General features: G+C 37.4%; 1 protein-coding gene across 47 annotated transcripts in view; it reads left to right on the forward strand.

The window, feature by feature from the left end:
* LOC139747642 (uncharacterized) overlaps positions 1 to 18,875 on the forward strand; it is a 121,813-nt gene that overhangs the window by 44,876 nt on the left and 58,062 nt on the right. For 25 of the 47 annotated variants that reach the window (XM_071660151.1, XM_071660154.1, XM_071660162.1 and 22 more), the window contains 2 exons: positions 10,626 to 10,715; positions 11,383 to 11,412. The exons of 7 other annotated variants lie outside the window; for them this stretch is intronic. In XM_071660151.1, the coding sequence (XP_071516252.1) occupies positions 10,626 to 10,715; positions 11,383 to 11,412 (120 nt within the window). The remainder of the gene's footprint in view (positions 1 to 10,625; positions 10,716 to 11,382; positions 11,413 to 18,875) is intronic. 15 more of the 47 variants (XM_071660156.1, XM_071660169.1, XM_071660172.1 and 12 more) reach the window with 1 other exon arrangement.

Below are 18,875 nucleotides of genomic sequence, written 5' to 3' on the forward strand. Positions count from 1 at the left end.
TCAGTTCCATATTTGATACAGCTAGTTCAGATTTAGCAAAAGTTTTTTTGCTTTAAACTAAATGACATAATGTGGATAGAGAAATGATAACTGCTTTCTCATTAGGAGGAAAGATTAATGTGCAGTAATTAACCTCATGATTTTGACCTTTGATTAGATAAAAGATATTAAACCTGAAGGTTGTTGATCTCCTTTTGCTGATTTAATTCTGTTGGAATTATTTTAGAATGCTGACAATGCCTTTATTGTCCAATGGACTTACAGAATACAGTATATTATATAGTACAATATACTGTAGCTTTATTTGAAAGATATGCTTTGCAGTTTAGAATACTGAAAGTGAGCATGACTTTTGATTTCAGTATTGATAGTTCAGTACAGTTGCACTTAAAATGAAACAAGCTTACATTGCTTAAATCATTTGTTCAACTTGATATACCAATTTTTTCCATACTGTAAAGCCTAGCTTGAATATTTCTTTCCGGCAGACTTAGCTTGTCTCATTCCTGACCCTGAATGTCTCTCAGATTTTCAGCAGGTTGCTTGCCTTTCTGCCTTTTAATGTCTCAGTACAGTCTCTAATAGTAGTACAAATGATTTAGATTTTTGACATTTGAGCCCTCAGGAAAGGCTTTAGTTTTGACTGACTTTTTTCCTCTTTTGATAGAATCTCATATATGACATTTACTTTCCTTGTTTTCCCACACTTCCTAATTCCTAATTGCTTCTGTTTTCCTACTTTTCCTTTAAAGTTTGTTGATTAATAGAATTTTGTAAAGTTAATTTAGTTTACCTTTGTTTCCAGGAATATATGTATTTTAGAAAAAAACTTGATATGGAACTAGAGAGCTTTCCGTGTTTATTAAACAGCAGAGAGGATTAAGAGATTATTTCAGCTAGATGAGCTGATGGTTAGGCAACAGTTACTAATGGCAAGCCAAAAACTTAACTTGTAGTTTTAAAGTAACTTCCTGATTAACTACTGCAATTGGCTAACTTTGGTTGAGGTCAGTTTTCCATTCGGTTTTTGTCTCATGCCTGTGGCACCAAAAGCCAGCCATGCTTGGATGTGTATCAGTGATAACTTTCTGTTTTAGTCCAAGGCCAACACAGGAATGGTACAGACAAGAAACGTTTTCTCGTCCTTTTGGCTTTATGTGCCATAATGTGGTGAAGAGCTTGAAAGAATTAAAGACTCGTAATTGAATGCTGCTAAGCCAGTGTCACTCGCAAAGGCTTCACATGCGAAATCCTTGAGCTTTATGTTGGAGTTCCCCAAGGAGCAGTTCTTTTCTCGACCATCTTCAGTTTCTCTGTACTTGACCAACCATAACCTCTTGCAGACCACAGTGTGAAAGACATTTCATATGGAGATGAATCAGTCATATCATAGCACAATGACACTGCCCTAGAAACAACTAGTATTCAAACTCTATCACATTGAACTCTAGCGCACCCAAAACAGAATGTCTGCATAACCACAGGAATCTCCCATGACTGTAATATCTGACAGACATAAATCAAACCTGCACCTTTGTATCATTCAGATTGGTCAACCACTCACTCATCAGACCTGCAACCATAATAGATACACATGACATTCACTCTCCACATCGCAAACAATGCAAAGACCATTACAAGAAAAACAGTCCCTTAGTGTACTCTACAAACAATTCATCCTCTCCATCTAGAACGATGCCTAAATTGCCTAGTCATCCACTCTGTCAAAAGCAGATGTAACAGCTACAAACCACACAAAAGAGAGCACTCATAACAATCATAGGCTGCCTAGCAACTCAGGCATTCAGAACTTGCACAGCAAGAATACACTGTCCTTTGCATAAATACAAGGTCCTTCCCTTCCAAATCACTCCATAGTCAACCACCAACCCTCTTGTAGAAATGAAAAACTTATCCATACCTCACACTGCAACAATTGTTTCTCACAAATCCCCCTTTAGCTACATATCGCCAAAACTAGACACATGATATGACAAGAACAGAAGTACTGCTGCTGACCCATGTTTTAAACACCACCCCACTGTGCTTAATACCATCTGACCTATACTCTCAAAATGTATATTACCTTTTCTCATATGTTTTCTAGAAGCTACTCATCTCCCCAGCATTACATACACTGATTCACGGTATCAGAAGACCCCTCATGCCTGAAAAGCAACTCTTACACTGACGACTGAATACCCTATCCTCAATTGTCCTTTGCTTACTTCATATAGACATACAAATAACATCACCACACGTTTAGACTTGTCCTATACGGTAGATGTGGCTGGCCTCATGGGTGTTTAGGGAACTCCATAGTAGAGGCTCTGGGCCAGGAAGGTAAAGTTAAAGGGAGAGATGGTTATTTATGTGCTACAGTGAGGATTGCATTTCATGAAATATTTGCTATTTAGTGTGCCCTCATGGCTTGGTAAAAAAAAAAAGTCCAAACAGAATAAGACAGAACAATAAAGGATTTGAATTATTTCATTGTGTGATGTGTACTGGTGCTATTTCATTTCCTGTTCATCCTAACAGCTGTAAATACCAAAGTTTTTTGTGATTGAGTAATGCTCCTGTAACTGTAACAGAAGATACATCATACCAAAGAAGCATAATTGGAAGCTAAGTAAGAAATATTAGGAAGCAGTTTTCAAACAGCATAATTGTAGACTCCTGGAACATGTTAAACAAATTGGAATAAATTCCAATAGCACTACAAAATTCTCTCTTTGGCAGCAGAGATGGACAGTAATGTACATCAAGCAACCCGTTCTCTTAGCACTATGCGCCAGCCGTACGATCAAGGCAACATCTTGCCTTAATCAGTTTGATAAGTGTCTGTGTAATTACTAAACATGTAATTACACACACATCCAAACATTAGAATAGCTTTCAAGCATGTTGACAAGAAAATATTTAGCAAGGTGTTAATAAATCCATGTTAGGTCAAACTAAAGCACAAAGAACTAATAGGAAAGGCCTGAAGGAGGGCAACAAAGATGGTATTGGAATTACATGAGTTAAGTTACAGAGAAAGGCTAGAAGTCTTTAATTTGACCACCTTGTAAGAGGGAAGGGTGAAGGGTGACCTGATTGTAATTGTGTTTTTAAACCAAGTTGTTGATGTTGATTGAGAATGGTTCTTTGAAAGATATGGGGATAGAATGACCAGAGGACATTTGACAAAAGTGAATAAGAAACTTCCTAAAAGATATATAAAGAAGTGCTGTACTTTTATATTAGAGTAGTGGATGAGTGGTATGAAATTACTGAAGATATGGTTAATGCAGACAATATACATAAGTTTAAGAAGTTGCATGATGTGAGAGAATGTTAAAGAGAAGCCCACACCTTGAATTTAAAACTTGTACCCTGTACTGTACAAATACATAATTATAGAATACCAAGGTAGTTGTAGAGGGCAAACATCGTACCTGTGTGTGTAAGAAAGGTACTGAAGTATAGACTGGTCTCGCTGACAAGTGTCATCTGTATGGTTCTGGAAAAGATGACTAGAAAGAATATAGATGACTTTTTAGAGGAGAAATTGTGAGAGGCAGCTCGCTTTTAGAGAAAGGTCATACTCAACAAACATCTTAGATTTTTGTGAGAGCGAGTTCTGTCTTTAACAAAAGGGAAGGCTGAGTGTATTGTTTGTAACTGGAATGCTAAAAAGCATTTGACACTGTACTGTATGCAAGGCTGATTGAAGCTAGATCACCAAGATGTTTATAGTATACTCCTGTATTAAACTATTGTCAGACATAGACTTAAATGAGAGAATAAGATGTTTATCTGAGGACAATTAAATCTGTAAAATGATAATCAATGGGAGAGAGGAAAATTGCAAAATTACATAATTTGTAAACAGACGAAAGACAATGTAAGGAATTTGGTAAATAAATTCTCTGCTGATGATTCATTAAATGATTAACAGCATAGCAGTAACACCTTATAAGGTGCAGCAGGAAAAGATATTGCATGAGTGAAACACTATAGATGTAGGATTTGTCATGAATAAAAACCTAGACTTTGAAGATCTTTTGGAAAAAAATCATGTAACTGTAGCAAGTGGTTTGATGATAACTTTCTGTATGAGAGATAGAAAGCTAATGATGATATTTATTGTAGATATTGTAATCAAAATAATTTTGATTACTGCTGTTTTTTAAGGCCATCTGCTAAGGAGGATGAAGTTAAGTGGGATAGAAATCAGAAATACTTTGCAGATAGAAGTAAGGTAGTGAAACACACACAGTAGCATGAAACTGAAAAATCATAATTATTTTTGTTAGTTGAGTTGGTATGGGCAACTACACCCCTGATTAAGGTAATTTCATTGATGGTATTTATCCCTAGGGATAGGGGAGAAAGAATACTTCCCACATATTCCCTGCCTGCCGTAAAGGTGACTTAAAGGGGAGGGAGCAGGGGGGCTGGAAATCCTCCCCTCTCATTTTACAGAAGAAGGAATAGAGAAGGGGGTCAAGTGAGGATATTGCTTCTAAGGCACAGTCCTTGTTATTAATGCTACCTCACTAACACTGGAAATGGCAAATATGTACAAAAGGAATTTGGTTTCAGAAGTGGTAGAGGATGTGTGGATCAGGTGCTTACTTTGAAGAATGTATGTGAGAAATACTTGAAAAAACAGATGGATTTGTATGTAGAATTTATGGACCTGGAGAAGGCATTTGATAATGATAGGGTTGATAGCGATGCTTTGTGGAAGACTTCAGAATATATGGTGTGGGAGGTAAGCTGCTAGAAGCAGTGGGAAGTTTTTATCAAGAGTGTAAGGCCTTTGTACGAGTAGGAAGAGATGAATGATTGGTTCCTAGTGAAGGTTGGTCTGCAGCAGGAGTGTGTGATGTCATCATTGTTGTTTAATTTGTTTATGGATAGGGTGGTTAAAGAGGCGAATGCAAGAGTTTTGGAGAGAGGGGCGGTATACAGTCTGTCGGGGGAGAGAGGGCCTGGGAAGTGAGTTATTTGTTGTTCGTTGATGATACAGCACTGGTGGTTGATTTGAGTGAGAAACTGCAGAAATTGGAAAAGTGTGTGAAATGAGAAAGTTTAGAGTAATTGTGAATAATAGCAAGGTTATTAGGTTCAGCAGGGTTGAGGGATAAGTTAGTTGGGATTTAAGTTTGAATGGAGGAAAATTGGAGGAAGTAAAGTGTTTTCGATGTCTGGGATTGGACTTGGCAGTGAATGGAATCATGGAAGCAGAAGTGAGTCATAGGGTGGGGGAAGTGGTGAAGATTCTGGGAGCGATGAAGAATATTTAGAAAGAGAGAAGGCTATCTCGGAGAGCAAAAATTGGTATGTTTGAAGGATTAGTAGTTCCAACAGTATTATATGGTTGTGAGGCATAGGCTATGTATAGGATTGTTCGGAGGAGGGTGGTTGTGTAGGAAATGAAATGTTTCTGGACAGTATGTGGTGCAAGGTGGTTTGATCGAGTAAGTATTGAAAGAGTAAGAGATGCGTGGTAATAAAAAGTTTGGTTGAGAGAGCAGAAGAGGGTGTGTTGAAATGGTTTAGACATATGGAGAGAATCAGTAAGGAAAGGTTGAGAAAGAGGATATACGTGTCAGAAGTGGAGGGAACAAGGAGAAGCGGGAGACCAAATTGGAGGTGGAAGGATGGAGTAGAAAAGATTTTGAGTGATTGGGGCCTGAACATGCAGGTGGGTGAAATGAATGCAAGGAGTAGAGTGAATTAGAATGATGTAGTGTACTGGGGTCGACATGTTTTCAGTGGGTAGCACTTGGGGTAAACCATGGAAAGGTTTGTGGAGCTTGGATGTGGAAAGGGAGCTGTGGTTTTGGTGCATTACACATGACAGCTAAATACTGAGTGTGAGTGGATGTGGCCTTTTTCGTCAGTTTCTTGGTGCTACCTTGGTGATACAGGGGACAACAATGCTTTTTTCTTGTTGGGCTGGGTGGTGATGGGAATTGATGAAGGCATGTGTATATATGTATATGTTGATATGTATATGTACATGGATGTGCATGTATGTATACTTTTGTGTATATGAGTGGATGGGTATTTCTTTGTCTGTTTCCTGGCGCTACCTCGCTGATGCAGGAAACAGAGATTAAGTTTGATGATAATGATAATAATAATAATAATGATAATAATAATAATAATAATTATAATAATAATAGTAATAATAATAATAATAATGATTATTTTTTTTTATTTGCCATTTCCATCGTTAGTTAGGTAGCATCAAGAACAGATAACCAAGCCTAAGAGGGAAAAATCCTCACGTGACCCTTGCTCTGTTTCTTCTTTTGGAAAGTAAAACAGGAAGGGAGGATTTACAGTCCCATGCTCCCACCCACCTTTACAGTGCCTGTCAATAAAGTAGGCACAAGGGGCCTGTAGCACCACCATCAAGGATAGTCGTGAAATAAAGCCATGGAAATAGAGTATATGTCACTAACTAATCCTTTATCGGTTTCTCTTTCATCTTATAAACTTACTGAAACAACCAGGAACCGAATCAGTGAGGTTCTGAAGCTATTTGGGGCCATCTTTGCCCTAATTTCATGAATGCCTGCTTTCAGCTTAGGTAGTGAAGAAGTATCCCTGTTATGTGTTTTTTTTTTGTAATAAGTGCCTGCAAGTTTTCCATTGGATTCAGATCTGGTGAATATTTGGTCCAGTCATTGAAAAACTCCACTGTACGATCAGTCCATCAGCTAGTCAGTGACTAGTTTGGCAGTGTGGTAGGGAGCTCTATTCTGCATGAACACTTCAGCCTTGTACTTTTTGAACAAACCTGGAAGATGGTCACACAGTAGCTTTTTGTAACTATTTCTGTACATAGTTTCATTGTTTGACAACACTGTAAGGTCCTCCAAACTATAGTAACTGAACCATTCCCATACCAAAAGTGAAGCAGGGAACTTTACAATGTTTGCAATGTACTTGGAGTTCAGATTGATCACAGCCTTGATGACTGTATACATGCACACCATGGCCACGTGTCACAGAAAAGATGGACTCATCGCTCCACAAAACACCTCTGAACTGAGGTGTATCCCATACTACATATTTCTTTTGCAAAAATTGACTCTTTTGGTTCCTATTGGTTACAAGCAGTTTGGGATGTAACCAGCAGCTCTGGTACTTAAAGTCCTCATGTAAGTTTTGCTGCATTGTCTTTACCAACACCTCATTGAGTAGTCTGAGGTCTTTTATTTCTTTTGCACTCATGTGAATCTGCATCCACTTGACATTTAAGACCATTCAGAGTATATGAAGAGGTTTGATATGTATGAGCTAGTAGTAAGATAGGAAATGAATGTACTTTTGATCTTATTTTAGCAACTAATATTGCTAAAGCAGAAGTAGTAAGGGATTAAATGAATTGTTACAAGAGTAGTGATGATACAGCCACAATTTACACTGCTAGCTGTAAGCCTCTGACATTGCACTAGCTTCACTGAATACTGTAATATTTTTTTGTCAGATTTTTCTCTCCTCTGCAGTTTCAGTCATGAGAATAAGATATACTCCATAATAATGTATGAGTCTGAACCCTTCCAACCTCCTCTCATCGAGGGGGCACTAGCCTTTAGTCATCATTTACAAACCACCAGAGAGTTTATATATTTGCTTGTTCAATATGGTTCTACCCTCGGCTAATCACCGACTGCCACAGGCCTGACATCATTGATCCACTTGCTTCCAGCTGCTCAGAGCATGAAGTCTTGTGGATTTACTTGTGGTCAAGACATACGGTGTGCTGTTGCTACTGTCAGTGGCTTTTCATGAATCAGTATTCTTTTCTTTCAGTTTTTTGTTTAGTTTATATTGGTGTACTTCTAGGTATATTTTTTGTGTATATATTATTTCTATATTATTGTGTTTTTTCCAGTAACCACTTCTTATACTTGCATGTCTTTTTATCTGTTTGTTTATCCGTATGTACCATAGTGTAGTTTTTTATTGATGTATACTTAGGAGGATGGCTGTTGGTGCATCTAGTAGTTTTTAAGTGGCAATATATAGTAATATTGGAATTATCAAGCAAGCAGCACTGTCTTGTCTCTCTCTCCTCTCTGTCACCCCTTCCCCCTCCTCTTGAGTGTATTCCATTGCCCCCATGTATTGGTTGTATTTATGAACCATGTTGGGAGACTTTAAATGTATTAGTCCCATATTGGGGAAGTTGCACTAAATGTAGGGCCTTGGATGTTTCTGCTTTAGTATAGAACAGTGATGTTGATTCAGACCCTGGCTGTTCTAGCCTACAGTCTGAAGTCAACTGTTCAAAGTCTCCTTATGCTCCTTGTTTTGTCCTGTTGAGCTTTGTTGACATTTGGTAGACAAGGAGTACCCAGAACTCGACCATGGTGGAAGAGAGTACATTTTTGGAAACATTGTTTTATCTTTGTGGGAAGTTAACCTATATTATGTATTAACCAGTAGTCCCATACCTTGAGTAATATAGTTTTGATGTATTAGGGGACTGGACCACCCTAGGGATTAAGAAATGAGCTAATTCTTGCAGGGCTAAAGTTCTTCCAGAAAACATCTGATCATTTAAAATGGTTCTGTACGATTTTGGGATTTCTTGATGCATACATTGACGTTATCCCTCTTTTATATGGCTTGTTGTGAACTGGAGACAGGAACTAAAGCCAAAAGAAGATTAGGCCAATCCAGTGATGTTGATCACTTATTTTGATCCTTACCCTGCCGTAGTGGATTTTCTGTCCCTCCTACGGAATGGCCTTTACCATGTAAGATAGCCCTTAGTTGGTCACATAGAGCTTGTAATATACCATGAGGATCTTACTCAGGTATGATATCCTAATCCCAAAGTCATTGCAGTGGGATTTGAGGAAAAAGTTCATGAATAAAAAATGATGTATATAGGTAAGTCATATAAATGAAAATAACTACTAAATACTAATGTGTATGTTGTGTAGAATCTTTCTTAGACACTGTGAACATGGACATTTTTTATCCATGCTGAATGTAACTTCCTTTTCTTTAGCCTCCATTTGCACATCCTTATTTTTATCATTGTAGTACAGTTTGAGCATCCCTTATCTGAAAATTGGAAATGCTCCAAAATGCAAGGTGATGCCAAACAACCACAGATTGTCCACATGGGCGGCTTACGTTGTAACACCTTAGCTTTTTAATGGTTCAGTGTTACTCAAACTTTGTTTCATTGGTTTAGTAATAAATTGTATTTCATGCAGAGAATTATTAAGATTATTGTATAAATCGCCTTCAGGCTTTGTGTGTAAAGCTTATATGAAATATTTATGGATTTTGTGTTTAGACTTAGTTCCCATCCTCAGCATATCTCTTGTATATGCAAATATTCTAAAATCTGAAAAAATTAAAAAATCTGAAATGCTTCTGGTCCCAGGCATTTCGGATGAGGGATACTCAACTTGCAATAGCAGTAGCAGCAGTAATACGATTGTTATTGGAGTCCACTTGTAAGTGGTTACATCTCTTGTGAAAAAATCATCTTTGCCAAGGCTGTATCATTGTCAGTTGACAGAAAAGAGGACAGTCTAATTGAGGACCTTATTGCAGAGGAATCCATCATTTATCCTGCTACTGCATGCAGTGCAGTCTTGCAGCTGCAAGAGCCCCTTAAAAGAGGTCCTGTGTTACATGAAAATATATTGATGATTATAATGATAGTAATTATAATAATGATAATGATAAGTACTGATCATGATAACTAATTATTCTTATTATTTTTACTATTATCATTGTTAGTTATTTTCACACACTGCTTTCTGTTTCTTGCCTTAGTGAGGTAGTGATAGGAAGATAAAGAAACACTGCATCCACTTACATTCATTCTGTCTTGTGTAATGCACCAAACCACAGCTCTCTCTCCACAATCAGACCCCACAGACCTTCCCATGGTTTACCCTGGTTCAGTTCACTGACAGCACTTTGACCCCAGTATACCACATTGTTCCAGTTTGCTTTATCCCATGGATTCCTTTCACTGTATTGAAGGGTGAAAGGCATGCACAGGATAAAGTGAATTGGAACGATGTGGTATGATGGGGTTGACCTGCTGTCAATGGACTCAACCAGGGCATGTGAAACATTTAAGGTAAACCAAGGGAAGGTCTGTGGGGCCTGAGTGTGGATAGGGAGCTGTGGCTTTGGTGCACTTTACATGACAGTTAGAGAATGGATGCTAGTGGATGTGGCCTTTCTTCTTCTTTTTTGGGCAGTACCTCATTAATGCAGGAAATGGCAATTAGTATGAAGAAATAGAATAATGATGCTAATAATAATATGATGATAGTTATAATTATTATTGCTATGATTATTATTTTTATAGTATTATGAAATTTTTTTTTTTTTGTTTTATAATACCAAAATTTTTTTTTAACTTTCCTTGCATGCTTGCACTGACCAAAAAGATAATGAAAAAAAAACTCCGAAAGTTGTTGGCCAAATTTCTGGAGATATCATTGAGTTGTTTACCTCCTGTGATGTATGTAATGTGCTGTAAGCTTTTTGAAATGCTTACTGTAGATTTTACTTATTTTCTAATTCCATATCTGGTTTTGATATATATATGCACATGTGTGTTTTTCCCGGTGAAGGAAGTTTCTGGTGTGGTCGAGGAGGAGAAAGCAAAGGTTCGTGCCGTCCTTAGAAGAATATTCCCTGAAGTTGTCGTAGATGATGCTTTGGTGAGTACTTGTGCTGAAGTTCATAAGTGTCTTATGTGTGAAATGGGTTTCATATTGCACCAGATGTCTTGGGTAAGGTTGGGGACTCTGGTAATGCACTAAATAAGATGCTGAATGGGGGTAGCATGGCTTGTACATGAATGTTATGATAATTTGTTTGTGTACTAAACTTTGAGGGATATAATGAATTTACTTTGATCATTGAATCAGTTTATTTCTGTAGTCTATCTCCTAGAGAAGGGATTTGAGAATTATCTCAATGTAGATTCATGTTTGAGTTTTATTAAATGCTTATTTGAAATGATAGTGGAGAAACCATTGGAAGGATGCATGTATATTTTGTTCAAAATGTATATAATGTTACTGATTTTGTAAGGGGAGACAAATGGTAAGGGAGAAGGGTTGAATCATCCATATTTTGATTAGAAATTGTAAAGGGCAGTGGGCAAGGGTAATCTATATGATTGTAACTTTCATGTTCACCAGTATTTTGCATTACCAGCCTTGTGATGCTAAAGTCAGAAGTAGATCTTGGGTTCTGCATGACCCCAGGTACAATTTTTTTGTTAAAGTTTAGGAATCACATAAGTTGATTTGATATTGTAATACTTTCTTGCAATGAATGTGGAAGATTAGTAGCTTCCTACAGCAATTGTTCCCATTTCAGGCCCTTCCTGTTAGGAAAAAGACATACCAGGTAAAACTTTTGTCAGTCGTGCTGTCCTAAATTGCTCAGATTTATCAATTGCTAAACCGAAAAACAAGGTTCCAGGGGACTTAATTTAGCTTACAAAGAGGATGAATTATTTGATGTTTTAATCATCAGTGAAATGTGGTTATCAATTTAGTTCATTGCAATTTTCATAAATGAAAGATTGTACAGTAGCAGTAGTGAAGATGCTGGAGTTTAAGATGAATAATGAGTGATTTTTACAGAAGCTAAGTCATTGCATGATTTGAAAACTCAAAAAACTGAACGTGTATCTTAGGGTTGCCGGTAGACATAAGAACTTTGAGAGGGAATTTTTCTTGATTGTGTATTGTTTAGGAATATTAGTGTGAACTTTGAAAGAGGTATGTTTGTGGGAAGCTTGATAGTTCATTTCTGTGTTCAGCAATGTAATAGAATTAGCCCAATATTTAGTCATTGGTTTGGTTGTGAATGGTTCAGAAAAGTTATCGTCACACAAATAAGTGATGTTTTTATAGATAAAAAAGCAGGATATGAGAATAAGGGGAAGAATATGTACGTTTAGGGGGAAGGTTTACAGTTAAGGTGGTCTTAAGGAATAAATTATTATATGTAGATATTTAGCTGATTATATGTAGATATTTAGCATTTTGATGATAGCAGCTTTGCTAGGAGCTGAGATGGGTTTATGTCTATCCTTTGTGCCTTATCCAGTATTTACAGTTGGATGGCATAAGTTCTCTCTTTCCAGGATGTTTATTCTGTTGAGTTATTAAGCAAGTGGTAATGAAGACACAGTAAGTGTTTGAAACGCTGTAGATTTTTGCGTAAACATTTCCGAGAAGTGGATGTAGCATTTTTTCATAAATCCTTTGCATATGCCTGTGAATATCCTGTCTAAAGGCCTTTAGTGGCCCAGTTTATTTATGTACACTACTCAGAATATTAGATTTGACTGAGCAACTAAGGAGCAATGATAGATTGAAATCTGCCTACTTTGTGGCTGGTCTCGGATATTTGCAAAGGGGGCATTTGAGCAGTAAATGTCTTAACAAATTGGCATTATTGCAATGCAATTTGTTCTTTTATATTATCATAGCTGATTTATATTACTCTCCCGAACACTTTATACATGATTTCTTGATCTACAAGTACTACAGTGGCACATCCAGTAAGAGAGAAGGACAAGGAATATTCTCTTGAACTTTTCAGACTGTGCACTTATACACAAGCACAGCATTTATGGTGAATAACTTGAATGAATTTAGAAATATTACTCGAGCAACCCGAAGATTCGATGTTAGGAGGGAGAGTGACTGGAATGTGCAGGGAGGATATTGAAGGTTTTATTCTTAAACTGAGTTTCACATTGCACTCGTATGTAATAAACCAACATAACGCTTGTGGTAAATAACTTATATTTAGAAATGACATTACTGTCTTTATATTTAAAGTAAATGGTGCTGACACGTGGGGTAAGGATATTGGACTTATTTTTTTGCAAGTATTCTAGCTCTCTACCTATTATGACAACAAAGTCCTCCATCACCCCAGGATTATGTCAAGAGAAAATTAGGCACATTTGTTACATAAGTTCTACAAACATGACCATGCAAGTAAGCTATAGTTTAGGATGAATTGTGGTTGGTAGTAATTGGTAGGCAACCTCTGAGCAGGTATATGTATTATTGGTACTTCCCGCATAGGTATTGGGAGGGTTAGTGATAAATGTGTTGTCAAAGGTCACACATAATAGAGGTGAAGTTGTAGAGAATGTTGAGAAAGTGTTTAGTCTGCGTTGTCAAAAGTCACACATAGTAGAGGTGAAGTTGTAGAGAACATTGAGAAAGTGTTTGGTGTCTTAGTTGAAGTTCAGAAACAACTTGCCTTTATTTAGTGTAACGTATTTCTTCATAAATGGTACTATATTTCAAGCTGCATTTCATTGGTAAATATTTTGATTGTACCTGTATTGTACTGCATGTTTCCAAGCATTCTATTAATATTTTTCTGTGAAAATTAAGCAGCAAATTCTCACAGGAATGTAATCCCACCTTATCCTGTTAAATCGTGTGATGAAATATGATTAACTAGCCAATGATTGCATTAAGTTGTGTTTTCCAGGAATGTGTCTACAATGTTATGTAGGGACTAGGTGTACCACTTGAGAAGATCTTGCTCCAGTTGGTGTCTAAAATCCTTTCATTGTTGTTTCTGCAGTCTTTTTTTTCATAGTAATAATTTACATCACTCAACCTGCTGTCATCTTTAAGTACTGTATCAAAATTGTTAATTTCTACATTTTAAGCAGTAGTCATTTTTGATTTTGTTATCTGATAAGAATGTATCGTTTACTAAACCATGTACCATACACTTTTATATCTGAAGATGGTACTGTGTGACTTATAAAACCTATAATTTTTTCTCTTATTGATCTATGGTTTACCTGTACTATGTTGAAAGAGTTTAAGATTTTGTTAGCTTTTGAAAGTGTTGTTTCATCTCTGTACCTTTTTCCATACTTTGCTGCTCTTTCCTGCCACTCAGTGAAATGGAAATAGTCACTAGACCATGTGATTTATTGGATCAGGTTTCTTTATTCCCCTTGCTATTTTTCAAAGTATTGTTAATGATTCTATGAAGTCAGCTGGCTTGATTTTTTGGTGGCCAGCATGATAGGTTCATTTTGTTTGGCTGGGGTGTTTACAATGGTTAGTTCACATTTGTTTTGACTCTTCATTATTTGCCCTCCTTTCAGCTTATTTTATACATATTGGTATGCCACCATATGATGGTGACTTTTAGCCACTTAGAACGTTTCTTAATTTTCAGTTATGCTTCATCTTTAACTTTCTTGTTATTCCTAGTTTGTCATGTTAATTATGACTGTCCTCATTCCATCATAGTCTTGTATTTCAGCAAGTCCTGTTTTTCGACTTTTTCTTTCATTCTTGTATGCCATTTCCTGTATTTATAGGGTAGCATCAATAGCAGATGAGAGAGTGGCCTTATATATATATTTATTTATTTTATTTATTATACTTTGTCGCTGTCTCCCGCGTTTGCAAGGTAGCGCAAGGAAACAGACGAAAGAAATGGCCCAACCCCCCCCCATACACATGTATATACATACGTCCACACACGCAAATATACATACCTACACAGCTTTCCATGGTTTACCCCAGACGCTTCACATGCCTTGATTCAATCCACTGACAGCACGTCAACCCCGGTATACCACATCGCTCCAATTCACTCTATTCCTTGCCCTCCTTTCACCCTCCTGCATGTTCAGGCAAAATCTTTTTCACTCCATCTTTCCACCTCCAATTTGGTCTCCCACTTCTCCTCGTTCCCTCCACCTCCGACACATATATCCTCTTGGTCAATCTTTCCTCACTCATTCTCTCCATGTGCCCAAACCATTTCAAAACACCCTCTTCTGCTCTCTCAACCACGCTCTTTTTATTTCCACACATCTCTCTTACCCTTACATTACTTACTCAATCAAACCACCTCGCACCACATATTGTCCTCAAACATCTCATTTCCAGCACATCCACCCTCCTGCGCACAACTCTATCCATAGCCCACGCCTCGTAATCATACAACATTGTTGGAACCACTGTTCCTTCAAACATACCCATTTTTGCTTCCGGAGATAATGTTCTCGACTTCCACACATTCTTCAAGGCTCCCAGAATTTTCGCCCCTCCCCCACCTCCCCAATCCTATGATTTACTTCCGCTTCCATGGTTCCATCCGCTGCCAGATCCACTCCCAGATATCTAAAACACTTTACTTCCTCCAGTTTTTCTCCATTCAAACTTACCTCTCAATTGACTTGACCCTTAACCCTACTGTACATAATAACCTTGCTCTTATTCACATTTACTCTTAACTTTCTTCTTTCACACACTTTACCAAACTCAGTCACCAGCTTCTGCAGTTTCTCACATGAATCAGCCACCAGCGCTGTATCATCAGCGAACAACAACTGACTCACTTTCGAAGCTCTCTCATCCCCAACAGACTGCATACTTGCCCCTCTTTCCAAAACTCTTGCATTCACCTCCCTAGCAACCCCATCCATAAACAAATTAAACAACCATGGAGACGTCACACACCCCTGCTGCAAACCTACATTCACTGAGAACTCGTAAGGGGTTTTGTTGAAAATAGTTTTGAAGGTGTTTGGTTAAGTATGTTGCAGTATAGTCGAAGCAGTAATGATTATTGTGTTCAGTATTTTTCTCCAGTATTATAGAGAATGTTTTTTATTCAGATATAAATTTGATGTGATATTTGCTCTTTGTTTAGACTGTGTTAGGTTGGGTGTCATCCTACTGAAGTAAACTGTCCTTAAGAAAAGTACCAGTTAATAGGCTAAGAAATTAGCACATGCAGAGTATATTTCTTTCAAGCATTTAACAGCAAGTTGATACATTTTTGGTTAAGAAGTATTAGCTCAGTATTATGTTCAATGCAATGGGTTCACTGTCAGTAAAAGAAAAAAAAGATGAATTATTGCCATCCAGAGTTTACTGGAACCTTGTTTTTTGGTGGAAAACCAACAAGCTTCGTACTTTATTTAACAAAAATAGGCATACTCTCGGGTAAGTATAGTTGACTTTGCTAGTAGCGTTCATAGCATGGACCATTTGAGTGGCTTATTATAATCTCTAACCCATGTAATAAAACTATGGATAGCATAGCCTAACAAAAGAAAAATATCTAGCTACCAGAATTACATTTTTTTTTTTATTAAGGTTTAAGATTGCTTTAGACCATTATGGATGGATATATTTTTATATGTATAATATAATGTGTGGCTATATCAGTTACATGCAATTTACTAATGTTTATGAAGTGAGGTAGCATTTGGTAGTCTTTCTTACTACCAATATTTATCTACTTGATAAACCTAGCAACATTAGACTGGGTATCCTTTCAGTAACCATTACGTTTTAAGCTATGCAACAAGAAATTTTATATATATATATATATATATATATATATATATATATATATATATATATATATATATATATATATATATATATATATATATGTCTTTCTTTCAAACTATTCGCCATTTCCCGCGTTAGCGAGGTAGCGTTAAGAACAGAGGACTGGGCCTTGGAGGGAATATCCTCACCTGGCCCCCTTCTCTGTTCCTTGTTTTGGAAAATTAAAAAAAAAAACGAGAGGGGAAGATTGCCAGCCCCCCGCTCCCTCCCCTTTTAGTCGCCTTCTACGACACGCAGGGAATACGTGGGAAGTATTCTTTCTCCCCTATCCCCAGGGATAATATATATATTTTTTTTTTTTTTTTTTTTTTTGCTTTGTCGCTGTCTCCCGCATTTGCGAGGTAGCGCAAGGAAACAGACGAAAGAGATGGCAAAACCCACCCCCATACACATGTATATACATACGTCCACACACGCAAATACACATACCTACACAGCTTTCCATGGTTTACCCCAGACGCTTCACATGCCCTGATTCAATCCACTGACAGCACGTCAACCCCGGTATACCACATCGATCCAATTCACTCTATTCCTTGCCCTCCTTTCACCCTCCTGCATGTTCAGGCCCCGATCACACAAAATCTTTTTCACTCCATCTTTCCACCTCCAATTTGGTCTCCCACTTCTCCTCATTCCCTCCACCTCCGACACATATATCCTCTTGGTCAATCTTTCCTCACTCATTCTCTCCATGTGCCCAAACCATTTCAAAACACCCTCTTCTGCTCTCTCAACCACGCTCTTTTTATTTCCACACATCTCTCTTACCCTTACGTTACTTACTCGATCAAACCACCTCACACCACATATTGTCCTCAAACATCTCATTTCCAGCACATCCATCCTCCTGCGCACAACTCTATCCATAGCCCACGCCTCGCAACCATACAACATTGTTGGAACCACTATTCCTTCAAACATACCCATTTTTGCTTTCCGAGATAATGTTCTCGACTTCCACACATTCTTCAAGGCTCCCAGGATTTTCGCCCCCTCCCCCACCCTATGATCCACTTCTGCTTCCATGGTTCCATCCACTGCCAGATCCACTCCCAGATATCTAAAACACTTTACTTTCTCCAGTTTTTCTCCATTCAAACTTACCTCCCAATATATATATATATATATATATATATATATATATATATATATATATATATATATATATATATATATATGTACATATATATATATATATTTTTTTTTTTTGCTTTGTCGCTGTCTCCCGCGTTTGCGAGGTAGCGCAAGGAAACAGACAAAAGAAAATGGCCCAACCCACCCCCATACACATGTATATACATACGTCCACACACGCAAATATACATACCTACACAGCTTTCTATGGTTTACCCCAGACGCTTCACATGCCCTGCTTCAACCCATTGACGGCACGTCGACCGCAGTATACCATATCGTTCCAATTCACTCTATTCCTTGCATGCCTTTAACCCTCCTGTATGTTCCGGCCCTGATTGCTCAAATTCTTGTTCACTCCATCCTTCCACCTCCAATTTGGTCTCCCACTTCTCCTTCCCTCCACCTCTGACACATATATCCTCTTTGTCAATCTTTCCTTACTCATTCTCTCCATGCATGGTCATCTGTTCTGGTTGCTACCTCGCATATGTGGGAAATAGTGAACATGTATGAAGAAAGAAAGAACATATATGTGTTTATATATTTAGATGTGTGTGTGTGGTTTCTGTGCCTTAAACATGACCACTAGACAGTTGATGTAAAGAAATGAGGCTGCTCTTGCCGCTCTTATTCACCTTCTACTATATTTAAGATAACTGTGTCTTTGCATAGTTAGAGCTAAGAAAAGAATTTCATATCTTTTACAATTGTCTTGTCTTTCCCATGGGAACTTTGTGCAAGCTTAAGTAACCAATATTGACAGTAACATCTTAAGCTTCATTGCCTGTTTGTTAAATATATGAATGATTTGAGGTTATAATGTGTCTTTTGTGTTTAGTATGCTTTCTGTGTACTACTAGGTAATCCATGGAAAGTTAAAGAAAGCCTTCATGGTTAACAAATTCAATGCAGCAGGCCTGTACACTGTGTGGGGGTTATTTCAAATATTCTAAAAAATGACTCATTTGTTTGTATGATTTAACTATAACAAAATTCAAAATAAGTGATATTAAACTCAAGCAGATGCCACTTTGTGTGCATTCACACTTTAACTTTTGCTGTTCATCTGCCAAGCTTATTTAGTAAAAAACATGTGGCATTTTTGGAAGAGTTTTTGTCGTATGTATTATTAGTGAGGTTTATATCACTAGTATTTATTATTGTTTGTGTGTCACAACTGCACAATTTATATAATTTAAGGGTCCAGATCATGCATTATCCTCCAAGACATCACTGCATAAGCTGACCAGTGTATGGAAAAAATTTAGGCTGTAGCATGTCATAACAATGTTTTTAAAT

This window comes from Panulirus ornatus, chromosome 69 (genome assembly GCF_036320965.1).
Source record: "Panulirus ornatus isolate Po-2019 chromosome 69, ASM3632096v1, whole genome shotgun sequence".
NCBI classification, from domain to species: Eukaryota; Metazoa; Arthropoda; class Malacostraca; order Decapoda; family Palinuridae; genus Panulirus; species Panulirus ornatus.